Here is a 27,183-nt window from a genome sequence, read left to right as displayed (position 1 = left end):
TTCCAAAACACTGGTTATCCTTTGTGTTTAATTATGTCATGCCAAATTAAAATTATTGACAAAAAACACCAAGTGATGATTGTCAGGTGTGTGTGTGTGTGTGTGTGTGTGTGCGTGCATGCGTGTGTGCGTGCGTGCGTGTGTGTGTGTGTGTGTAAGCCTAGAGCATTAGCTCAGTAAGTGTAGAGTTCCCACTTAAGTGTCATGGATTATTTCCCAATCTAACTGGTGTTCAATAATTAATAAGAAAAAGTTTTAAAAGTCAATAATTATTGGAAAACCTGTCATGTATCCCCCCCCCCCCCCAACCCCGTCTGTTTAATTAACATGGAATAGAATGTCATTTTTTGTAATGGAGATTATAGAACTGGTAGAGTTTATTTGAAAGGGCTGGGGACACAGTCCGTATGACGACCCATCAGATGATACACTGGGGACCTAAAGGGTCAGCTTTTTCCTGCCTTCCTAAACAATAACATGGAAAAGTGGGCAGAGGATGGCTACCTTTCCCCTCCAGGTATATGTAGGGATTTTAGCAGGGGGGGGGGGGGTGTCTAGACATACGAATGACATTTATAGTGGATCACCCAGAAAATATATAGGCCCTATTGAATTTTTTTAGTTTAATTTGCTTCAGCAAAGTGTTTGATTTCGCAGTCCCCCTACCTGCATAATCTCCTGGCCCTCTCCCATTCTGTGGCCCCAAGTATGTTCAATGTTTGATTTATAACAAAGCTATTGGTATCCCTAAAACTTTAATGTCATTTAAAACAAAAGCATGTATTGAAGGTCTTGTCAGAGGGGCAGGGTGTAGCCCAGTGGTAAAGCGTTTGCTTGATGGTCTAGGATTGATTCCCATCAGTGGACCCACTGGGCTATTTCTCGTTCCAGCCAGTGCTCCACAACTGGTGTAACAAAGGCCATGGTGTGTACTATCCTGTCTGTGGGATGGTGCATATAAAAGATCCCTTGCTGCTAATTGAAAAAGAGTAGTCCATGAAGTGACGACAGTGGGTTTTCTCTCTAAATATGTGTTGTCCTTAAACATATGTCCGAGGCCATATAACCATAAATAAAATGTGTTGAGTGCATCGTTAAATAAAACATTTCCTTCCTTCCTTCCTTCCTTCCTTGAAGGTCTTGTCCAGTTTTAAATATGAATTTAACTTATTTTCATGCTTAGGCCTATATCAAATTAAGATTCAAGTACGCTGTCGTGGGCTGTCTGTCCAGTACAGTTAGTTGTTTGTGGTTAGTGACAGAGTCGTTAAAACTCATTTTGGGTGGTAGACGGTGCATATTAAGGCAAGAGCTCCACCCGTTTCCCCCATCATTTATAATAGTTTAGGGTTAGGGTTAGGGTTAGGGTTAGGGATAGAGTTAGGGTTAGGGATAGAGTTAGGGTTAGGGTTAGGGTTAGGGTTAGGGATAGAGTTAGGGTTAGGGCCCCATGCCCCACTTTTCTATATATACCCCATCAAAAAATCCCTCTTTAGATCGATAACTAAAACATTATAAGGTGAAGTTATAAGGTGGCCCATATTAAATATGAAAACAAAATAAAAGATTTTTATAGTATAAGGGAAGTAACTGTTGTTAAACTTGAAGCATGTTCAGGAGAGTGAGTGCTCGCTATCGTTTACTAGACAGGTTTTTGCACTAAATTTTAAATGAATGTAATATGATAGTATATGATAGTACCAGTCAAGTCATTCGCGAACGTCATGCAAATGGAACACGCTATTAGTGGTTATTAACGAAATAGCGGAACAGCCACATGGGAACTGCAAGTGTTTGCTAAAAATAGACACAGTAGGGTCATCCCCAAACCAAAGTAGTTAGTGTAGACGAACTGACTACGGTTATCGCAGTTGTTGTCACGTCTGAACGGGTATGATTATTTTATTTTTAACAAATATATATATATGCTTTCTTTTTATGTTTGTAGAGTTAAATGACACTGATACCACCGCTGTCTTTAGATATATTTGACTAGCGTGTCCAGTTTATCATGCGAGGACTGGACAAGTTGAACTTGTCCACGGCACAGTCCAGTACTTGAAGTTCAGTGTTGGTAACTATTGCTAGTTCGTGCCAGTTTATGAGAATGTCCTGTTGACATCTAAGTAAATCAAGATACACGTTTCGGTCTGTTATTTGTTATTAGAACGTTTATTGCTGGCTTTCTCAAAAGTTGTTGTAAAACACGCGCACGCACACGCACGGACACACACACCAGACCATAGACAATTTTCTTGATGAACCATTTGACATCCAAAAGGTAGCAAAAAACTAGGTGTGTTTAATATACACAAAATTCCCCCAACTGGTATGAGGCAACAAGCCATTAGTTAATCATGTTCAACAGTTCATTCGATCAGGACAGTAGATGTGTATGTTGACCTCCAGGGTCTACAAACGGCTGCATGAAGAAACCCGACATTCCTGTCGTTAACACACAGCTCCGATTTCAAATAGGGGTGTCCAGTTTGCCCTTGTAGCAGTTGTGTTGACATGTAAATTTTTGTAAAGGTGGCAAGTTGATCTTATTTCCCCCATCCCCTATTTCCTTTCACTGTCATTGGGTTTTGTGTATTTTTGTTTGTTGGATATTAACAGCTATTTGATTTTAAAAAACAAGAAAAAAACACCACCACCCCCAAACAAAACCAAATAAACAAAAAACATTATCTCTACATAATATTAGAAAAAAATTACTGCCGTCGGGCTTGGCCAATGAAAGTATTTACTTGCCCAATGGTGAAAATACTAGCAATAGGTGCCCAGATACTGTATTCTAGAAGATCATGTGTTGTAGTGACGTCATTGCCTATGATGGTTTTACGATTATTTAGAGTTAAGATAGCTTCAAAAATCCCTAGCCTGGCCTATATCTGAGTTATGAAGTAAAATGACACATCGTCATAAAAATATACTGGTAACTCAAAATACCCTCCCATAATATTTTGAAGTGCATCTCATGACCATCCTGCCCTAGAGCATCACATAAATGTTGAATGGCCCCTACATGTAACATTTATGCCAACAGTAGGGCACCGTCAAAGTTTCAGGGCAAACCCCCAACCCATGATCCCTAGTAAGACTTGTTATACTATACCTCTATGAATGGATGTCTTCAAGCTTTCTGTAAGAAATTAATATTGAGGGAGTGTAATAAAAAACAAAACGGTTCATAACTGCCTCTACTAGGACTTGAAATATTTTGAAATTGGACACTACATTACATGTACTTTGACAAATTTTAAATTGCTGTTCTCATACTATAATCCATTAATTTCCATTACTTTGGGGTACATAATTTTACCCTCCGTACCTTCTGGCAGAAATCCCAGTTTTGGAGTTATAAGGTGGTCCATCAGTCAAAAGAGTTTAATTTACTCAGTATCAGGTGTGAAATTCAGTGCCTGTGCAAACGTAATAAAATCTAAGTTGTAAGATAGATTGATATTTCAAGGGGAAACAACCACAGATAGAGAATGTATTGGACCTTGATAGGATAAAATTACTTGGCGGATATTTGTTTAGTTTTTTCTGTCTCAGTCATTGCTATAATTGGTATATCAAAGTATCCTATCTGTGGGGAAAAAATTGTTTGTTTTATTTAATGACACCACTGGAGTACATTGATTAATTAATCATCGGCTATTGGATGTCAAACATTTGGTAATTCTGACTCATAGTCATCGGAGAAAACACCCTACATTTTTCCTAATGCAGCAAGGGATCTTTTATATGCACGTTTGTATAGACAGGAAAGCACATACCATGTTGTGGTGCACTGGTTGGAGCAAGAAAAAACCCAGTCAGCTAATGTCTGGGAAAGTGCATATATAAAAGAATCCTTGCTGAGGATATAATTTCTTAATTACAGTAATTGGCCATAAATCAGTAGTTTGAATGCAGTGAAAAACACTAAGGTCATTAAGGGGGGATTGATCCTATGACCCATTGCACTTCAAGTAAGTACTTTATCACTGAGCTAAATCCCAGCTAGTAGTTTATTTGTGAATGCTGTCTGAAGCTCATGTTGTACTATAAATGCTACAGCTATAGATTATTCTTAGAGTAAGGCTTCCTAACCATCATGTAATTAAAACAATAAAAAAATATATATATATTTTAGACGAATGGGTTTGTCACGAGTACGCACTCTTGTGGGCACTAATTGGCTGAAGGAACAACTCTTCAGTAAAACTAGCAAGGGCGGACCACTCCGGGTGCTCGACACAACATGGAAACCCAAGAATGACACCAATTACTATGAAGAATACTACAAGAAGTAAGCTATTAATTTTGATTTTTATTCGTGTTCTAAATATAGTAGATCTTGAAATTAATGCGATCATAATATTAATATGAAAAATGCGAGTTTTTGTTATTCGCATTAATAATATGATGCATTTATTTCTATGTTTTGTCTATGTGTCCCATGTTATTAAAACAAACAAAGATTAAAATTCTAATATATTTATAAAACACAACTGTCCACAATAGTCCAGCCAAATGCCAGCCAAATATAATGACTTCAGGGTCTTTGGCCACCCTATAAAAAGCTGACAAGATTCATCGCGTGTGAATGGGTTTTTCCTGAGGTCAACCATTTCTTTGTTTTCATCTCACCAAAAATGCTAGGCACTAAACAGGTTGTAAATTGATATGTACACTGACATGTTAGTGAATTAATCTCATTGAAGATGCCTGTAACTTGGACTTAACCAAAAAGTACACAGACTTTGTGAGGAAAGTAATATTTCAAAGGGAGGCCTTTGCATTAATTTCATGTCGCATTTTAGTCTGCCCACCATCACTCACATTAATTTAGGGACGCATTAATTTCAGAATCTACAGTATATAGGGCTGATATTATGAAGCCTGTTTTTCTTAAATATAAGTGTTTAAACATTGTAAATGTATGTACTTTACACATGTGTAAGACATAAACAGGCTTTGTAAATTCGGTCCATAAAGTTTATAATTCCTCTGGAGAAACAAAAATGGTCGTCTGCTCCCTCTGATATCTCTTTTGTAATTTCAGCCCAGTTTAATCAGTGATTAAATTGATAAATTAATTTTACAAATTGTTATTTTCATTTCAGATCACATATCCCAACATCTGTGTACTTCAATCCTGATGAATGTGTCCAATCTATAAAACTGATTCAGCGAAATCTGCCGGAACTGAACTGTTTCAATCACTACATCCAGAGGTTAGGAATCGCTAGTGACACGCACATCATAGCCTACGACCAGTTTACCTCGCGGTCAGCTCTCAGAACATGGTGGCTCTTCAGGGTAATTATTATTATTAGCTACTCACCAAAATTGTTTTGTGTACATATCTGTTTTGTTTGGCTTAAAATTAAACTTGAAATACTGTACTCAAATATCAGAATAATAAAAAAACAATAGAATTTCCAAAATTGATAATTTAAGCAAGACATTGCAAGTAATGTATAAATTAACAATAAAAAGGCTAGTTGTGATAGCCTCATAGCTGTAATAGGGTCAGTGTCTTTAATTCATTTAATTCATTTAAGGATTGTCTGTTATATAAGTTTGTGGATGATGTTTTTGGTTTATAACCAGATGAATGTAAAAGAAATAACAGACAATCCTTATAATTACATTTGAAAAGTAAATAAATAAATAAATAAATAATAACACTAAAAGTTCATGTTTTATTTTCAGTTACATTTTTAGTTCTAAACAACATCGCTCGATAAAACAAATTAACAATATAAAGTGATGTCATCAGATATGACATACTCTGTCAACATTATATTTACATTCGTTGAGAAATGAACAAACTCCAGTTTCTACCCCTTGACCAATGGGATGACATTAAATTATGAGGAATGTAACAGAAACAGAATTATTTTATTTTAACCGATTTTCGTACTTATATTCAATTAAGGTTCAAGTTGGAGACATACCTTGGTCATCTAAGGCTCCTACCATCCCAGCTCTGATGCCCCTGGTTAATGTATGGGTTATGGTTAGTGAGAGAGGACTGTGTCACAAATATGAATTAGAGCAAGTGCTGTGATGTGAACCCAATGCTTACCAATGTTAATTAAAACCTTAATTAAAAATTAATGCTGACAAGTATGGATATTTTCTATTTAGGTGTTATTTAAAATTGACTGAATATTTTTGTTAGTAGTTACATCAGACTAGTACAGATAGTAAAACCTTGATTGTGCTTATTGTTTTTGTTTTTTTTAATCAGGTGTTTGGTCATTCAAAGATCTCTATACTCGATGGAGGTTTTAAAAAGTGGCTGGATGATGGGTACGAGGTGTCTACAGAGGAGCCCCAAGTTGAGGTAGGAAATCAAATCAAACTTTTCAACCTTTTTATACATGTACTTAGGGACCGTAGCAAAAGTATTTTGAAGCCAAAAGAGATGAAATTTTTCGTCATTGGGGGGGGGGGGGGTCAAAGAATCCACTAGGGTCATTTCGGGGGTTTTGGTGTTTTTTTTAAAAAGGCTTCACCCTCTAAAAGTCAAAAAGGAGTTGAAAAACGATATACATGTGTTTATTTCCTGTATTTACTTTGGTAAACTCCGGCTTGGATCATATGGAATCGTTATAAACCATTTATTTTTAGATTCCTCTGGTTATTATATAGACTGAGCAAGGGCAAAGGAAGGAAATGTTTTATTTAACGACTCACTCAACACATTTTATTTACGGTTATATGGCGTCAGACATATGGTTAAGGACCACACAGATATATATAGAGAGGAAACCCGCTATCGCCACTTCATGGGCTACTCGTTTCGATTAGCAGCAAGGCATCTTTTATATGCACCATCCCACAGACAGGGTAGTACATACCACGGCCTTTGATATACCAGTTGTGGTGCGCTGGCTGGAACGAGAAATAGCCCAATGGGCCCACAGACAGGAATCGACCACGCATTGAGTGAGCGCTGTACCACTGGGCTACATCCCACCCCCGTGCATGGGCAAAGTACCATAACAACCAGCCATGAAACATGGTCACGTTCTTCCTTTCCTTCCTGGGTCCTTTGAATGGAGGACCCTGGCCATGAGTACCCCCTCCTCCCCCCCTGGCTATTAATGAACCTGCTTTATTCCCCCTCCAGGCTTATTCCGGTTAAATACTGGTGAGTGGATGAAGAAATTTGGCTACTAAGTATATTTCATTTACTAGCCAGGAGCAAGTGAAAAAAACCTTCTGCACTGAGCCCTGTTTAATATCAAAACTTTAATTTTAAGATCATGATTTAATCTAAACTAATAGTTGGTTTTATCAAAACTTTCATTTTAGGGACGTTCCTGAGATTGCTGCAGTTTGTAACATGTTATCGACTAACAGACTTTTTGACGACTGTAATTACATATCAAATATATTTTCTGCATAAAATATTAGTGGCTGTATATTAAACATGTTTTCTGATCGTTATAATATTTGTCCTAGGTTAAATTTCATTTTATTTCCTAAAAAAATATTTTCTCGTACGTGCAAATTTATTTGAAGACAAAATCCAGTTTGGGCTTCTTACAAATATTAAGATGACCAGAAATACATTGAATATACAGAAACTGATATTCTAAACAAGAAAATATATTTAATATGTAAGTTTAATCGTAGAAAAAATCTTAATCGGAAACATCTTACAATACAGCAAACTTGGGAATGTCCCTTTAAAGAGAATTTAAAAAACAGAACATTCTTTTTATTTATATCTAGATATTCTTTATTTTGTTTTTGTTGAAGGTAAACGGGGAAAAAACTCTCCCTGTCTCTTTCAACAAAAACAAACTGGTTCACATAGCACCATGGGCATGTCCACCAATGTCATGTCATGTCATAGGGTTTTACGTGCACATTCAGAACAAGCTGTTGTAGCGCACGCCTGTCGTGTGCACAAGAGCCGGCCAAGGCCGGCTCCTCCGTACATGACAGGAAAGGTTAGAGGAGAGGAAGGACCGCCTGCACTGGCAGGTGCAAGGGAGCACCAGCAGCCCGACCGAATCGGTAGCAGGCGGGTGGGGGTGGTGGTGGTGCTATGGAATTTTGAATGGAGCCGTTAATGCCAAAGAGAAAGTGGTGCGCAATTTTGATTGAGAAAATTTGGTGCAATTTTGAACGGTCAGTCGAAAGGTAAATGGCTGAGCTAGCATAGGTTTTGATATTAGTGAATCGAGAGTAGCTCGTTAATTATAGACCTTTATGTCGCTGGTTGTCTCCCTAGGTTGCCCATAGGGCCCTTATAAGGACCTGACCGCATCTGGTCGTGGCATGACAACCCAGGGGAGACTCGTGCAATTGTGTATTTGGCACTGGTAGGCAAGGCAGCTGTTCCGGGTTGGTCGGCTTGATGTTTGTTGACGGGGTCCTTCGTGTCCTCCTTTTAGTGTCACCAAGTACAAGTTACACCAGCAGCAAGTATTTGGGGTTTGGGTAGGGAAGGCCGATATTCTTTTGTTCAGCTTCCCCCGGGTGCATTTGCAATTGTGTACTCGGAACCAGTATTCTTTTGTCCGGTTCCTTATTAGAGCACGTGCTGGGCCATTAAATGGGTGCGGGTGGATTGTTATCATTAGTCAATGCACCCTGTGTACTGATGCAGTGAGCGTGTAGTCTGTGTGTGGTTTCTAATTTTGTGTTAAGGTTGTACTTATTGTCTTAAGTCCCTATTCTAGTGTGTTCAACGGTCATTCATGACCACCCATCCCCCTCCGTCTTTGTATAGCATTGAATACAATGACGGAGGGGGAGTTAGACTAATCTAGCTATCTAATTTGAAGGGTGAAACCCTTATAGTGTAGGTATTGGTTTAAAAAGCCTAATGCTTGCCATACTTAACTTTATTACCAATGAATAAAAATGAGCTTAATAGTATCTAGTAGCAATTGTACAGGAGTATAGTTGACAGCTAAGTATAGTTTAAGATTTTTGATTCCCACCCCCTGAATAGATTATTTTATGAATAAATGAAATAACTGAGGCGAAATGAACAATATCTATATGTTGGTAATCGTTTGTAGTATAGAATAATTTACTAGGCTTACTTGGTTTGTCTTTAGGTCTATCTTGTTTTCCTGCTTGCTATTTCCTCTGTTGCCCTAGTTGACTTACCTTAGTCAGCCAGGATTTCATGCATCAATAATAAAGAACATGGTGCGAGTGCAAAAGACACAATTGTGCAGTTTATTTACATGTGAGGTTCATTGTTCGTGATTGGCTGGATTGGACCAATGAGAATGCTGCAAGAAAAAGTGGTAATTAGTGGTATCCTATCTTGTTTGTTTTAAGGGCCACCAAAACATTTGGGAGTAGTATACACCAATTGCAACACACGAGTTTCAGAACCTGAATAAATATTTACAGTAAGGTTAACAATGGTTATTAATTATTCGCTACCGTCCCGCCGTTGAACCCTGGGGTTCTAGTGCTTGTCAGTCGTGTGCTTAAGGTCGCTCTTCCCTCCCGGAGTTGTACAGGCGGGTAGTTTTGAATAATTGTTGATTAATATTTTTATTTTATGCCAGCTATCTAGTTTAAGTATATGCTTTTACTTGTGTCGTTTCACCGTTCTCCCCTCGGATTGGAATACATAGTCTGGTCGAGTGCGAAGGGTGGATTTTCCGCCAAGGGGTCACAGGTGTCACGATTTAAGTATTGTCATATCTAGTAATTATTAATCACTCGCTACCGTCCCACCGTTGATCTCTCTGGTTGGAGTGCTTGTTGGTCGAGTGCTTAAGGTCGCTCTTCCATCCAAGAGATGTACAGGTGGGAGGTTTTGAGCAGTTGTTAATTTATAGCTGCATTTATATCAGCTAACTTGTTTAGGCATATGGTTGTACTTTTGTCGTTTCACCATTCTCTCCCCGGGTTGGAATACCTAGTCTGTTCGAGTGCGTAGGGTGGATGTTCCTTCCAGGGAGTCACAGGTGTCACGAGTTAAGTAGTATACTAATTATTTATCTTAGTTATAGATCGCCACCTTCCCTCCGTTGGTCTCCCAGATTGGAGTGCGTGTCGGTCGAGTGCAGAAGGTCGCTCTTCCCTCCAGGAGACGTACAGGCGGGTGGTTGCGATCTTTTTCAAATTTTTTAGCTTTTGACTAAATGACTTGCCAGGTGCCCAGTGGGTATGCTACGGCTTCCCATCCTGCCTGCGATCGGTCGAGTTGGTGGTTTGCGCCGATCGAATGCTGGCACGGCGGGTTGCACGTGGCTTTTATAATTTTGGTTTGGTGGACTGGACGAATTGGTATACTGCTTTGAAGGTTTTGAGTTTGAGGAATTTATCAGGGTTAAGTAAAAAATTAGGAGTAATTGGTTTGTTATGGTTGGCTTCGGTTATTGATTCTATCATTAGTTTTCTCTGACTGTCGTGTAACGTGCAATCCAGTAGATAATGTTTCATGTCTTCCCAGGTGCCACACTCACAGTCAGGGTTTTTATTGGTGAAAGAGCAGCTGTTGAGCTGCGATGATTTACCTATGCGCAATTTAGTAATTATTTTATCCACATAAGTGTTTAGGTGTTTAGGTCGGATAGAGTTGACTAGTGGTTTGATGTTATAGTGCCATGTATTGGTTGTTAGGTCCCAGTTGGCCTGCCATTGATTAATGTAATGTTTTCTTACTTTTGACATGAGTTCTGAAATTCCTAAAGGTAGTGTTGTAATTTTACTACTGATTGAAAGTGCAGTTTTGGCTCCATAGTCAGCTATTTCATTGCCAATTATCCCTACGTGAGCTGGGATCCATTCGAATACTACTGTTAAATTGAGATGGTTTAGTTCATGAAGTTTATTGTGGATAGCTGCGAGAATGTCTGGTCTGGTAGATTTATTAGTTTGAAGTGATTGGATAGAGCTAAGACTGTCTGAAAAAATAACGGTTTTTGAGTATTTTTGGGTTTTGATCCAGATTAGAGCTTCATGGATGGCTGTCAGTTCTGCTGTATAGACTGATAGATTATCTGACAGCCTGGAGTGTTTAACTAATTTCGAGTGTTTAGATATTTTTTCTTCAACTATTGCGAAGCCAACCCTACCATTATCTGGATTTTTTTAGCCATCCGTGTAGATATGGATGTGCTCAGGGTAATTTTCGTTGGCTGCGGCTTCGAACAGGATTTTCTTAAATGGTGGAAATGGAGTTGAATCAGTAGCATGTTTAATTAGATATGGTGTGTGGCACTCGACTGGCTGATTGATATGGTATAGTGCCACTGGCGTGTTATCTACACCTACTTCTATTTCTATTTTACTAGCTTTAGTGGCGAAAGAATCGTTAAGATTTTGATTGGTTTTGAATACTAGTCCTGGTTTAGCTATGATAGGAGTGAGTTCCTGAACTGGGTGATCTAGTTTAAGAGAGTGGATTTTTAGATGATAATTAAGATGTTGAAGATTGCGACGATATTTCAGTGGCATAATGTTAAACTCAACTTCTAAGCTCTGTCCGCTGGTATTTGATGGAACTTTAGCTATGATTCTAAGAGCTTGGTTTTGAATAACATCTAATTTATGTAACAGTTTGGGGGCGGCTCAACTGTAGGCTTGGGCTCCATAATCTATTCTGGAGAGTATGCATGCTTTGTAAACCGTAAGCATTGCCTCTGTTTGCACTCCCCAACTGGTACCTGAGATGGCTCTTAACAAGTTTAGAGTATTTTTTGAGTTCCTCACTATGTCATTGATATGGTCACTAAAGGTTAGTTTTGAGTCAAAAGTTACACCTAGAAATTAAAAATTTTTGACTCTAGGAATTATTTTATCACCTGATTTAAGTTGGTGATTATCTGATTTATTGACTTTATTAAAAAGCATATAGACAGTTTTAGTTTCTGATAGTTTAATGCCCCAGTCCAGGGCCCATTTGTTAAGTCTATTCATATTAGCTTGCATTAGGTGAAATAAATTAGTGGTTGTGTTGCCTGTGCGCCAGATGGCGCAATCATCGGCAAATAGTGCTGTGTTTAATGGCATGGTCGTTTTTGTTTTTCCTTTAGCATTAAGTGCTTTAGTTATGTCATTAATGAATAAGGTTGGTGAGAGGACCGAATCTTGTGGTATGCCATTAATTATTTCGGTTCTATCTGAATAATGACCGTTCACTCTAACTGAGATTGATCTATATACTACTCAAAAGAATTTAAGGGTCAAAAATTTATAACCAAATAAGTTTCAGAGTGTATTAGATTGATGATGTAAACTACACCATATTTTTTATTTATTGTTCCATATTTACAAAAAACCACAAATAAACGTCACTGTATACAAGAAAGTCACATGACATGCTGTCAAAGTTGAAGGTTGTCAAACATGGATTTTACACATTAGAACATTCGTTTAATAGTGTGTGAATCCACCCCTGGCGCGAATACACTCGACACATCGTTGCCTCATGCTGTTGATCAGACGTCTGAAGAACTCTTGGGGAATGGCCTGCCACTCTGCCATAAGAAGTTGACCCAGATCATGAAGGTTGGCCGGAGGGGCATGGTTATCCCGAACTCTCCTGCCTAATTCGTCCCAGGCGTGCTCTATTGGGGCCAAGTCAGGCGAATATGCTGGCCAATCCATCCTGGCGATACCTTGTTGTCTGAGAAAGTCCGTTACCACCCTGGCGCGGTGGGGTCTGGCATTGTCATCCTGCAGAACTGCCCCACCGCCAATCTGCTGAAGGCCTGGGAGAACCAACGGCCGGATAATCTCATTCAGATAGCGGATTCCATTCAGATTTCCATCCACCACATAGAGAGGGGTCCTGTGGTGGATAGAGATGCCGCCCCACACCATGACGCTGCCACCACCGAACCGGTGACGTTGTCTAACGTTAACATCAGCGAAGCGCTCCCCAGGACATCTGTAGACACGAACCCGACCGTCGTTGAACTGGAGACTAAACCTGGACTCATCAGTGAACATCACTCGACCCCACTGAACACGTTGCCACCGCAGATGAAGCGTGCACCAGTGACGTCTGGCCGTTCTGTGACGTGGTAGGAGTGGTGGTCGAACAGCCTGGCGACGGCAGCGTAGATTATTGGCTCTCAGACGATTGCGTATGGTTTGATCAGACACTCGAGTTCCAGTCGCAGTCCGCAGATTGTCACGTAATCGGCGTGCAGTGGTTGTGTGTTGACGTAGAATCATATTGGTGATGTAGCGGTCCTCTCTATTTGTAGTGCTTCGGGGTCTTCCCGAACGTGGACGATTTCGAACAGAATTCGTTGCTTGGTACCGTTGCCACAGTCGGCCAACGACACTCTGACTGACACCAAGTGTCAGAGCAACATTTCTTTGCGTATTGCCATCCTGAAGCCAAGCAATAGCCCTTCCTCGATCTTCGATAGTCAGTTGAAGTCGTACCATTGTCGAATTTGGAGTGTGCACCGTACACGAACGCACGCTCCAATTATACGGAAATTCAGCATTGGGAACATGGAATACACGTGCAAAGCATGCAAATGAAGCGCTTTGTGAAAAAGCAAGTTATGGGCACTTAGCAGACCTTTCGCTTTCGCCCTAATTTACGTGCAAATGTAAGCATGTTTTCACCATTAGAACTAGTCGACAGTGTCAATGACAGTGGATTTTAATTCATTTATGGGTTGCTTAGACCCACTTTTGTCAAAATGGAACAATACCATGCGTGACATTATGGTCTAGCTAATATAATTGACATTCAGAAAATAATGTCGAAAATATCGTCTGACCCTTAAATTCTTTTGAGTAGTATATTATGGATGAAATTGTTGATAAAATTAAACATATTACCTATAATACCGTTACTCTGTAGTTTATTTAGTAGACCGTGACACCATACCATATCAAAAGCTTTTTCAATATCTATGAATATTGTTAAGACCTTATGAGATTTTCTAAATGCATCATTAATACTATTTTGTAATCTAACTATTTGATCTATTGTTGAATGTTTAGTTCTAAATCCGCTCTGTACATTAGTTATTAGGTTATTTTCGAGTAGGTAATTGTTGAGTCGTTTATTGATAATAGTTTCTAAGGTTTTGCATATGTGGGACGTGAGTGTTATCGATCTATAACTCCCTGGGAGGGAATGGTCTTTTCCCACTTTAGGGAGACTAAAGCATTCTGCATGTTTCCACGCAGTGGGCATTTGACCCTCCCTCCAGATTCGGTTAAAGAGCGATAACACTACCTTTAGGGCTACATCCAGCATATGCTGGAGTAATGTGTAACTTATTTGATCGGGCCCGGTGGCAGTACTTTTTTTTAGCTTTAAGAGCTGTTTTTAATTCTAACATTGTTATCGGTTTATTAAATTCTAAATTATCAGTAGTTGGGTGATTTGCTGTTTTAGTATCATTAGTTGGTAGAGAGTTATCTTTCTTAAGTTTCTCAAAAACATTGTTTAGGAAAATTTTCGTTGCTACTGTTTTTACTGAAAGTTTTACTGAGAAGGTCGGCCTTTTGTTTATTAGTAGTTGCTGTTTTATGTTTTTGAAGGACTGTGGAATTAGTGCGTTGTCCTTGAATAGCCTTAATTTTTTTCTACATTTCTCTCATAGATGTTCTATTGTTAATTTCACCGCAAAATTTATGCCAGCTGGCTTGTTTAGCATTGATGATAAGCTTACCTACTTTGTTTTTGGCTATTTTATATTTAGTGTGGTAGTCTTGTTTCCCTGTTTTTTTATAAAGTTTACGCATCCTGTTCCTAAAGCCACATTTAGATTTAATTTCGTCCGTCCACCAGTTAACTGGTCTATTTTTATTGAAGGGTTTAGTTTTAGGAATATTCTTTTCAGCTATTTCTGTTATTTTATTAGTAAGTTTATTAGTGGCGTCGTCAATGTTTAGGCTATTTTCTAACTTAATTTTGCTACAGTCACTTGTAAAGCCAGCCCAGTTAGCTTTACTAAATTTAAATTTAGGTATAAATTTTTCTGCTTCTGTATAAGTAGTATTACATTTATAGCTGGTTAGAATGGGAGGTGGTCGCTGTTGAGAGCTTCTAACACCTCCCATTGGGCGTTTGCACCTATATTGTTAGAGGTGATGGTTAGGTCGATGGCGGATGTGCCCTGATAATTGTGGATAAAAGTAGTACTGCCATCGTTGAGACATACATGTGCGTCGGAGTGCAGACCTCCCCACAGTGTGGTATGACAATTAAAATCTCCTACAAGAATCAAGTCATTGTTTGAGTTTATGAGTTTATTGTAGTCTCTTAACGTTAGTTGATTATGGGCTGTTCCCGGTGGGCTATAAACATTGATGACGTCAATGAGCATTTTATCGTTTTGTATAGTAAGTCCTAGGACTTCTAAGTTTGTATTAATAGAATCGTATTTAATTTCAGTATGAGGTATGGTATTTTTAATTAATGTGGCTATTCCACCTCTGGTGCTGTTATCTCTATTTTTATAGTAACTAGTATATCCTGGAATTTTAAATACTTTAGTTGTTTTATTTTTATTTTTAGTGCCGATTCCTAGCCATGTTTCTTGTAGGCAAATTATATCTGGCTTGATATTGCTGGTGCTAATTAGTTGAATAAGTTCGGCACCATGTCCCATTGAATGGAGGCCTTTAGCGTTCCATTGGAGAACGCTAAGGCCCTTTTTTAATGTGTTGATATTATTAGTGGGGGCGTGTGGAGACGTATCTCCCATTACGCAGGCCCGAAATTATGGTTGATGATATATACTGTTTAGTTTTAGCTTTAGTTTTTAGAGGTTACCAGGCTGGATTTAATATTAGACATTTCCTGAACTAGTTGTTCGATGATAGTTTTGAGTTCTCTAACCTGAGTTTGGTCAGTAGTTTTAAGTTTGTCAGCATATGTAATTGATTGAGTTACTGTTTCTGGTTTAGAAAAAGTAGGTCTGCTTTGCTTGGTTTGACTAACTTGGTTTAGTTTGTTGTTAAGTTGTCGAAGAGCCCTCTGGTAGTGATGGCACCTGGGGTCTTGTGCCATGTGCCTACTAAGACAGTTTGCGCATTGTATCGGTTGGGTACAAGGGGAGTTTCTAGAACTCCAGGGATGTTTTTGACCACATCGGCTACAAGTAGGAGGTTCCCTATAATGTCGGCATTTTGCAGCCCCGTGCCCCCCACTGTTGGCAGTGTTGGCATTTGCTTGGCTTCCTTTCAAATGGAAGAAGCTGATGTTGGCGACCATTGATGATGATGTGCATGTCGCCGGTGGTGGTGGTTGATATAAGGACATATCCATTTGACCATGTAGTGGCATCGTCAATCTCAAGGTGGGGGTTATCAGTTTTGAGAGTGGCTAGAGCTGTGGACTGAGGTGGAAGTGGGTGAAGTTTGGCTAGCCACTTGTTGGTAAGGTTCAGTGGAGCGGTTAGGTTGGAACGGGTGTTAGTTGGTGGGGTAGGGGTGGGTTGGCATGATGGTTGACTGTGCTGTTGTGGCTGGTACTTCAAGCTACCAGTGGCCTTGATGGTCACCTCTTTATAAAATGGCCCAGGGGACACTGAGGTGTTGTTAGTGGGTGGGTTCACTACCTTATTGGGCACTTTGGTGGTTTGACTGGTTATCTTGACTCTTTTTTCTGGTTGAGATGGTTTATTTATTTTAGTTTTGACGAAGGACGCAGCTGTCAGTGGTTTGGTGTGCTTTACTGGGCTCCTAACTTTTCTATTGCAAATTTTCTTGTTAGCAACTACTCTGAACAAGGGACTGGCTTTTTTACCTCAGTTGGAGTCGTTTTGAAGGTTCGGCTTGCTACCTGTTGCGCCAGATTGCTTAGTGGTGGACCTCATGTTGTCTGTCCACCAATGTGAAGCCAAAGTTGCTCTTATTTTAGTCTCTTGGGGTGGGAGGGGGGGAGGGGTCTGCAGAGAGACTAAATGATTTAGTCTCTTTTGGCTTCATATACTTTTGCTACGGTCCCTTATTTATCTACTAGTAGTAGGTTAGACATTCAGTCATAACTTTGTTGCATTGTTAAGTATCTCGCTATTTCTCGCTCCAGCCAGTGCACCACGACTGGTACATCAAAGGCCGTGGTATGTGCTATCCTGTCTATGGGATGGTGCATATAAAAGATCTGCTGCTAATCAAAAAGAGTAGCCCATGAAGTGGCGACAGCGGGCTTTCTCCCTCAATATCTGTGTGGTCCTTAACCATATGTCCGACACCATATAACCATAAATAAAATGTGTTGAGTGCATCGTTAAATAAATAATTTTCCTTCCTTCCATTAGAAAATATGACAATATATGCCCTAGACCTTCATCCATTCCATTCCATATAACCGTAAATAAAATGTGTTGAGTGTGTTGTTAAATAAAACATTTCCTTCCTTATTAAGTAGGTGCTATCCTGTCAATGGGATGGTGCATATAAAAGATCCCTTGCTGCTAATCGAAAAGAGTAGCCCATGAAGTAATAACGGCGGGCTTCCTCCCTCAATATCTGTGTGGTCTTTAACCATATGTCCGACGCCATATAACCATAAATAAAATGTGTTGAGTGCATCGTTAAATAAAACATTTCCTTCCTTGTTAAGTATCTAGTAAGTTACTTATAGATATGTTATATTATAACACTGTGGAATTTATCTATAGTCCATCCCACAGCAAACGCCTTTTTTTATACTATGGAATTTGTAAATTGCACACCAAAATAGTAATAAAAAAACAAAAATCCAAAACACTTTTAATTGTCTTCTTACGACAAACCAGGCCGGGATTTAGCTCAGTTGGTTCAGTGCTCGCTTGAGGTGCTTGCATTGCAGGATCAAACCACTTCGGTGGATCCATTTAGCTGATTAGGTTTATTCTGTTCCAACCAGTGCGCCTCAACTGGCCAAAGGCCGTGGTTTATGCTTTCCTGTCTGTGGGGAAGTGCATATAAAAGATCCCTTTCTGCATTAGAAAAAATGTAGCAGGTTTCCTCTGACGACTACGAGTCATAATTACCAAAGGTTTGACATCCAATAGCCGATGATTAATTAATCAATGTGCTCTAGTGGTGTTGTTAAACAAAACAAACTTTCTTATGACAAACCAAACTGAAGTTATTTACAAAACATATTTTTATAGAATGATGGGAAAGATTATAGTAGGTGAGATAAAGTTATGTTACAGTATAACTTCGTATTAACCATTTTCTTCAGTTATTTTTGTCATAGGTTACATATTTGACACCAAGCAGTGTGCTGTGATGTCATTAAATCATTAATGAACTCAAAATTCTTTGGTGTTACTTTTAGACAACACAGTAATGTTCTACATGTAATGCTTTGTTTCTCTCATTTGTTTAATTGGTTGCCCAAGAACAGTTTGAAATATAAACATTGTTGTAGGATTTACAACATGTATTATTATCCACATGGTTCAACATAACTGACTTAATAAAAGCCATATGAAGCACACAAGTAATCATGTGACTAATCTTAGATGATGTCGATTATCGAAATGTCAGAAAATTATTACACTCATGTCAGGATTCATGTATTACCCTTGTTTTCGCTTGGGCAATACAAGAATCCTGAAACTTGTTTCATGAAATCAGCACGACACACACTCTAGTATAATAATCTCGATTAATTTTACTTGTAGAAGACAGACTATCTTCTTCAGCCAAACTTTCAGTTAATGCGTGATTACGATGCAATGGTTAAGAATGTGAAAAGTAAGGTTGAACAGATGGTGGATGCGAGAAGCTGGGAGGAATTCTCCGGACAAAAAGAGCTGGAGAAACCTGATGGTATGTATGCTGCCATTTTGAATCTTCATCTTGTTTCTGTTCTGCAACCATGCATTCATTTGGAAAGTCTCTTCTGTTACATGTTCATGTTGTTTATATTTTCTGATGAATTTGCCGATGTTTGGCATACACAGAGTGCATAATGTGAGTCAGTAAAAAGACAATTTCTGTCTAGCTATCTGATCATGTACATGCATTTCGTTAAAGCCAGATAAAAATTAAAGGTCATATATGGTGCACATTTGCACTTGATTGTTGGTCCCTACATTTAACCACAATATTCTACCACATACGTCGGTGCCGCAGTTAAGTTCGAACCCTGTACAAAGGCCTAATCCCTGTCCAGGTTGAAAACATGGGGCATGTGGTCAACAAGACCAGGGGCCTAATTCACTAAACCCTCGCAACTTTGCGATCTCGCAGTGCAATGCTAAAAGACTTGCATAGAGCCTAAGAGACCTTTGTGAATTAGGCCCCTGGAACTCAAGATAAACCCAGGAAGAGCCTTCAGAAGATACACATGCATGTATATGTATAAAACTATTTTGTGATGAATGTAACAGTTTTTAAGAATCTGTAAGACATGTTTAAAGTTTCACTAATTGTTTTTAACTCTTGAATGTTTTAACAGATGACTTTCATATTTGATATGAAAGTTCCACCAAAATATTACTGTATCCTGAACCCCATGGTGTGCAATATCATTATCATTTTAACTTAAAGTTTGGTTGAAGTTTCTCTAATTGCCGTAACTGGATGATGACTTTCTTTGGTTTTAAGTAAATGAGCCCCATGACCTGAAGTCATTGTTATTTAGAACTGGATTAACATTAGTAATTTTTAACTTAAAATTTCTATAATTGTTTTCAATTAATAATTCTTTTAAGGATGATTTTGATATTGTGTATGTGTATTTATCAAGTTATATTCTTTCAGTTGCTCACAATCTGACCTCTAAAGCCAAGAACTTACTTAGAGTTTTTCCAATAATGACTTTCATACATTTCAAAAGGTTTAAAATACTGCTAATAAAATTGTATCTGTTATTATTATTTTATTTATAGATCTGAAGACTGGACACATACCTGGTGCAAGAAATATTCCATTTGAAGACCTTTTTAATGAAGATGGCACATTCAAGTCAGATAAAGACTTGAAAATATGTAAGTCTGCATATATCTGAAATATAAGCTGTTTGTATACTGGTGTGTGTCTCTCACAAATAAACCATTGATAATTTTCAACACCCTATGCTATAATTCTAAAAAGAGTTATCAGCCTTTGTTTCACAAAATAATTTGATTTAAGAAATAATGTTTTTGTTCTGTTCTTTTGGTTTTAAAAACAGTTGAACAACTTTCAATTTAAATTTTAATTAATTTATTTAATCTTCTTTGTTATTTACATAGATTACAAATTATATTGTACATTTCTTGTATATTTATCTTTGCCAAATTATTTGTTTATAGTATGATTATATTACTAAATATATCCATTTTACAATCCATCAATATTTTGAAATATGCAAACCTGAACTTTGATGTGGTTAAAATTACCTCCATGAATGCTAATTTTCATAAGTTATGGTCAGGTTATAAATATTTTTATGTTAAAAATAAAGCTAAGGTTTTGAAGTTGACTGTTAATCTGTTGTCTAGTGTTTGACAAGGCTGAGATTGACTTGAACAAGCCACTGGTGGCCTCCTGTTTGACTGGGTTAACAGCCTGTGGACTGGCAGCAGCCGCACACTGTCTCGGGAAAGATGTACCAGTCTACTTTGTGAGTATCACAGTCACTGTAAAAAGAACTCCAGAAAATGTTAAGATCCTTGAATGCATGAACACTGTTCAGTCCTGAACATCACAGAAAAACTGAGTCACATATGCTGTATCAACTGAAATAAGCTTAGATTAGAGTCTTTAAAAAAAGAAGAAGATTTAATATGTTTTCAGGCAAAATTTAGCTCAGTTGGTTGAGTGCTCGCTTGAGGTTTTTGCCTCACTGATTGAGTTTTTTTATCAGTCCAACCAGTGCACCACAACTGGTGATAGGCTGTGGTATGTGCTTTCCTGTCTGTGGGAAAATGTAGCAGGTTTCCTCTGATGACTACATGTCAGAATTACCAAATGTTTGACATCCAGTAGTTGATGATTGATTAATCAATGTGCTTGAGTGGTGGTATTAAACAAAACAAACGTTTAATGTGTTTTTTTCTCTGGTACAAAACAAACGTTTAATGTGTTTTTTTCTCTGGTATTCAATAACCAAACACCCAAACAAACAAACTAGAATCTGTCTGTTCTGGAATCTGGGTAGATTTGTTTTTGGCACCAAAACATTAGCTTATTAATCAGATAACCAGACTGTTGAAAATTAAATTGAACTCCAGCTGAATAAAGACATTGCACAATGCCAACCAACTACTGAGCCAGGGAGGAGAATAGATGTTTTGGCAGTATCGTCTGCCATGTATCATAGATTAATTAAGAATACATTTTGTAACATACTTTATCATCAACAAACAATTCTGCAGGATTTTATATTTTATGGGCAGAAAGTAAAGTTTTTCCCCTTTTTTTATGTCGTTATATGTCATTCACTTATAAAGTTATTAAATAACAGTTTGATATAAAAAAATCTTAGGACTGATTGCTCTCACCGGACCCATGGGGTTTTATCCTGTCTTAACCAGTGACCTACAGTTGGTACATGTATATTAACGGCTATGGTATGTTCTTTCCTGTCTGTGGTTAAATTCATACAAAAGATCCTTTAATTGCTTGAATTTGATATATGAGTATCTTTTGGTAGCAGTGGGTTTCTTGTCTTTCTGTCTGGACCAATTGTCGAAGTAACCATTTGTTAGACCTCACATTACCATAGTTTAAAATGTATTGAGGTGCCATTAAACAAATATTCCTTTACACAGTATATTTTATATTTCTTTGACTAAAAGAAAAGCTACATCTCTAACTGGTTCTATGCTGCTCTGCCTGTATGTACCACTACCGGTACATAATTTGTATAACCATTGTGTTAACTAAACATCTATAGTCAATCCCATCCTCCTACAAAAATGGTTTTTGTAAATAATCTCAGTTTGGTTTGATATAAGAAGAAAAGTAAAAGTGTTTTGAAAATAACAAAATAATACTATTTTTGTGTGAAATTTAGAAAACAATCGGCTCAGACAAAAAGTAAGTGTTTTGAAAATAAAAAACCCCAACTATTTTTGTGTGTAATTTAGAAAACATTTGGCTCAGAAATAAATAACTTGTAGTAAATTCCATAGTATAAAAAAGGCGTTACCTTTGGGATGGACTATAGTTTAACTTGTAGTGAATTCCATAGTATAAAAAAAGGCGTTACCTGTGGGATGGACTATAGTTTAACTGTGTATGTTTAGTCATTTCTTTTGCTGTATAATATTATGTCTATTGGAAAGAAAGACATACAACAATATCTGTACTTTCACATACATTGTGTGTTATTTCTAAATTAAGTGATCTAACTATATTTTCAATAAATTGCTCTTCTTTTTTTTTTCCACAGGGATCATGGAAAGAGTGGGTGCAACGTGCAGACGACAACATGGTTGCTGTGGTGAAAAAAAAGGAATAAATAATGAAACAATGTGTAATTATACTCAAAATATAATGTACTCATATATTTTGTATGTGATTCAATAATATAAAAATAGAGTCAAGACAAGACATTATGTGAGTTATTTTGGACACATTTATTTACAAATAATAACCTAGAGAAGTATGCAGTGGACTGTATTTTTGAAAAATTCTAACATGACAACTTCACTAATTAATGATATAAAAAAACTTATATATATATTTTTCTGGAGTGTGATGTTTTTCCTCACAACACTGATATTTATTCCCACTTATTGAGTGCCTTATTTGTATTAATACTGAGTACTTGGATAAATCAATAGAACAATTTTAAATAAAGATATGTATTACTCTGTGCCTTTACATTTCACATTTAAATGTAGATTCGCCTAAGTTTCCCTCCACAATTACTTGTATTTTTTTTTTTTTTTGTTCATGTATAAAGTTTGCACCTTTAATTAAGCACACACAATACATGTATCTTACATATGCACATAATATATTTATGGAAAGTCATTTACTAGTCGAACAGAACGTTTTGTACAAACATTCTAATTGTGTGACCAGCTGAAAGGTGTGGACAGTAAGTGTAGCTAAAAAGGACAGTTTATTCAGAATCACAAATTTTAAATATGCATTGGTTGTGAGTGTGAGCATGTCTCTGATTTTAGTTTCCTGCTATTTGTGACATATAGTTATGTATATTCATAAATTATTAGGAAATCCAATGAATACACACTCATGTCTTATTACAATTTTTATTTTATTAAAACAAATTCAGTGTACAGTAATTAAATCTACTGTTGTTTATCATAATTGTATAATATATGCAAAGTGGTTATGCAGTTTCATATGTTTGAAAACTCAGGTTTTTGTAAAAACTAACAAATATTTACAAATATGTCTGAGATTATATTTTCAGATTTTTCATTCAGGTATATAATATAGTGGTGTATTTTGTATTAACTAGCAGCATGGAATGATAATTTTCTACTAATACAAAGATATTTGATTCTTGTCACTTGATCATTCGTGGTAATACCATTTATTACAATGTTGTTATGGATATTAAATTGAACAAAAAAAGAAACATGAATATTAATTTAGTTTATATTCACTTATTTAAAATTATTCTGCTTGAATCCCATTAATTATTGTGTAGACCTGTTAAAATTATCAATGTCTTGTGTGTTTACCAAATTAATTTTACCATGACCCCCCCCCCCCCAAATATATTAAAATATTTGCATTTCTTTTGTTGTTCAGTGTATATATAATTATATATATATATATATATGAAGAGTTTCATTGCAAAACATGATAAACACCATATTAAAACCATTGTGCGAACACCACTCAGACACTGTTCACACGTAGACAAACACACGCTCAAATTCAGTTCAAACGCGATACGATTGTCTGAGGATATGTCACAGATTGCAGAGAAACTGGTGTAGTGTTTATGGTGGCTTGGAATAAAATGTTTTTAGGATTGGGTTTGTATAGCATTTATCGCGTTTTGCAATGAAACACTTCATATATATATATATATATATATATATATATATATATATATATATATATATATATATATATATATATATATATATATATATATATATATATATATAAATAAAGCCTGGTGGAATTTATCTGTTTCATTTAAAGAAAACCAAAACAAATAAATAAATAAATAAAAAATAAAAACAGCACATTATTATTCAACATTAGGGGGTCACTTTCAGAAGTGGTTTTATTCTTGTACAGTAATGTTGAAATCATTTTAAAAATTATTTTCAGTCTTTGTAAAATTATTTGTACTTTGACCGGTTCACCAAAATATAAGCCCACATCAAGTAAGCTTAATTGTTTTAATTGTATTACAACAGGGACTGTTTGACACAGAAGCCTGGATTAAATTAGTTACCTTAATTAAACTGTTTACTATTAGCAGCTTTATCTGTGACAATAGTTTTACATCAGAAATACATGTACATTGCAGAGAATGCTCATTCTTTAATAAACAAATTATGAAGAGTTACATTAAAGCAGTACTGTTTTTGTTTAACCACATTTTTACATTCAGTAGGTTTCATCTTTATATTCATAGTAAATCAATATACAGTGAAACCCCTCTAAACTGGGCACCCTTGGACCAAGAAGAATGTCTGGTTTTAAAAGGCTTCTGTTTTAGAGAGGTTATGGTCTGTACTGATGTTTAAAAAGGAACTGTAAATCATCCACTTTTGAGGGAATTCCGGTTTCTAGAGGGTCAGGTTTTGAGAGGCTTCTGTTTTAGAGAGGTTATGGTCTGTACTGATGTTTAAAAAGGAACTCTGTAAATCATCCACTTTTGAGGGAATTCTGGTTTCCAGAGGGTCAGGTTTTGAGAGGCTTCTGTTTTAGAGAGGTTATGGTCTGTACTGATGTTTAAAAAGGAACTCTATAAAACATCCACTTTTGAGGGAATTCCGGTTTACAGAGGGTCAGTTTTTGAGAGGTTGCACTGTATTTGCTTTCTTTAACTATGGTAATTGCATTACTTGTAGTTTTGCATGTTTTTAGCCTCAGAGTATCGGTATTATATAGTGCAGTCAATAATATAAAGCCTAAAGGGCTTGATAATTTACATAGTAAATATTAGTAATATGCTTCATGGTTTTTTAGTGTCCAAATTTACCTTTATTTTGATGATTTATCACAATATTGTTACACGTGTAACCTAATAATAGGGTATTTTAAAACATTTTGCTTTATTATGAGTAGATTGGTAGTGTTTTTACTGTTAGTTGACATTTGGCAATGTTAATTTTATAATTAGCTTAGTCCAGTTGTTCAGAAGTGAAATAAACTTATCCAGTGGTTAAGAGAAAATATAAAAATTAAATGCATAATACATGTAGTAAAGATTTTTTAATTTTTAATTTCAGATTGAATAAAGTTTTAAACAAATAAATATTTAACGTTTTAATTTTTTTAAGAAAAGAGAAACATTCCATTATCCCATACCACAGGTACTTAGTTTAATGTTTTTGAACTGGGTCATTTCTAATAAGAATTTTTGAAATATTTTATATATTAATATTACATACCTTGTTACCTTTATTCTTCACTTTTATTCTACTATTATAATTTTAATTAACAATATTCAGTGAAAATTGGAATGAAATTCCTAACACTGTCACACGACTTGCCCGACAGTTATGCTTGTCTTTAAATAAAATATTCTATAGTATTTTTATAGCTCTTGAAAATAAAACATTTTTTATTACATTAAGCTTTTGTTTTTAGTAATAATTATTAGTCGGGGGTTTTAATTATTTTTGGTGTGTTTTAAACTGTCTTTTGCTGGAATTGCTGAATACATAAAGGTTTTATAAAATGCTATCATGAACATTATAATTAATGACTGGTAGACGGTCTTCCCTTAGTGCCTGGTGACAGTTATCAACATTTTTGTAAGTGAATACTATGTGTGCTGGGGTTGAAAAGGGTTAATGCCAGCAATGCTTTTAAAACAATAAAAAAGAGAAAAATGTGGACGATAATAATATTCACTACAGAATGAACATTTTTGATGTATTGTAAGCTTTTAGGAGTGGGGAGTAGGGTATGCTTGTGAAACTTGATAACTCTTTCCCTTGAAGACATTCTATTGGGGTATGGGTAAGGGTTTCTGGGATTCATCCATTCATCCCACAAAGATGATTCTGTCTGGTTGTATGATGTTAGTCTTGAACACTCCACAAACTGTTTATTTCTTAAATGCTAGCTGTGCTATACTTTGTACTGCCTCAAGTCCAGTTGAAGAAACTACCCTGTTGGTACATGTACATGTTCTGGTTAAAATGGCATCAGTGGTGGTCTTATGGCTTTACATGTAAATATGTGATTGGATGATTGTTTTGATATGAGGCTTACAGGTGATGTCGAGAGAGAGAGAGGAATATATGACTGAGATCAGCCTCTGTGGCATGTCATCAGCTTCACCTTCAAGGCTGGTAGGTGCTGGGTTCACATCCCAATACTCACTCCATCCCAGAATGGATTTTAACAACGGGAATTCTAACTTCTTTCATTAACAACTAACAACCAACCATTAACACCTGTCCTGGACAGACCTCCATGAGATATAAGTGCAGGAATACATTAAAAATGGTAAACATGTCAGTATATTTAACATTTTTGATGATTTAAATACAAAAATGACACGTTTATGGTAGATTCGTGACTTGTTGAGCATACACCTGCTACCTGTAGGTGTCACAATATCTGTTTAGATTTAATTTTAAATTTACTTATAATATTATTTCCTTTGATATTATGGGTGTTTTTTTCCCGTTTACTAGTCCCACTAGAGAGGACTATAGTCTGTCCATCCATTTATCCATATATCTGTGTGTCTGTCCAACAATCTGTTTATCTGTACATCTGTCTCACATATACTTTTCCAGACATTTTTTTGACAGTGCATCAAGCTACTGAACTGAAATTTGTTTAGTTTTATCATGTAAAGTTACAGATCAAGTTTGTCTTACAGGGGATTTTCTAATTTTTGACAAGAGTTATTGCCCTTGGACTTATAGGGAACATGCATTGCTTTAGCAAGACTCATAATTATTGTTTTTACTATTATTAAAACAAATTAAGATTGCAGATTCCAAAGCCTTTTTATTCCTGTTATCTCCCAGTCTTGGGCATATTTCCTGAGGAACTCTAAGGGTTATCTTCCAGTCTTGGGCATATTTCCTGAGGAACTCTAAGGGTTATCTTCCAGTCTTGGGAATATTTCCTGAGGAACTCTAAGGGTTATCTCCC

General features: G+C 36.7%; 1 protein-coding gene across 1 annotated transcript; it reads left to right on the top strand.

Annotated features, from left to right (window-relative positions):
* The first annotated feature begins 1,763 nt into the window (after window positions 1–1,763).
* LOC121371263 (thiosulfate sulfurtransferase-like) lies at window positions 1,764–25,636 on the top strand. The gene is made up of 8 exons (XM_041497017.1): window positions 1,764–1,891; window positions 4,145–4,300; window positions 5,118–5,313; window positions 6,251–6,346; window positions 18,594–18,741; window positions 19,806–19,904; window positions 20,400–20,521; window positions 22,295–25,636. The coding sequence occupies exons 2-8, from the start codon at window positions 4,149–4,151 to the stop codon at window positions 22,361–22,363; spliced, it is 882 nt and encodes a 293-aa protein (XP_041352951.1). The 5' UTR covers window positions 1,764–1,891; window positions 4,145–4,148; the 3' UTR covers window positions 22,364–25,636.
* Window positions 25,637–27,183: the final 1,547 nt, after the last annotated feature.

Source organism: Gigantopelta aegis, chromosome 4 (assembly GCF_016097555.1).
Source record: "Gigantopelta aegis isolate Gae_Host chromosome 4, Gae_host_genome, whole genome shotgun sequence".
Taxonomy (NCBI): Eukaryota; Metazoa; Mollusca; class Gastropoda; order Neomphalida; family Peltospiridae; genus Gigantopelta; species Gigantopelta aegis.
This window is presented reverse-complemented; position numbering and strand designations above follow the sequence as displayed.

Excerpts from the sequence above, each read along its gene's own strand:
- LOC121371263 (XM_041497017.1), top strand. The coding sequence starts at position 4,149 with ATGGGTTTGTCACGAGTACGCACTCTTGTGGGCACTAATTGGCTGAAG. Across the intron at positions 4,301-5,117 it reads TATGAAGAATACTACAAGAA|ATCACATATCCCAACATCTG; the intron begins GTAAGCTATTAA and ends TTTTCATTTCAG. Across the intron at positions 6,347-18,593 it reads CAGAGGAGCCCCAAGTTGAG|AAGACAGACTATCTTCTTCA; the intron begins GTAGGAAATCAA and ends TTTTACTTGTAG.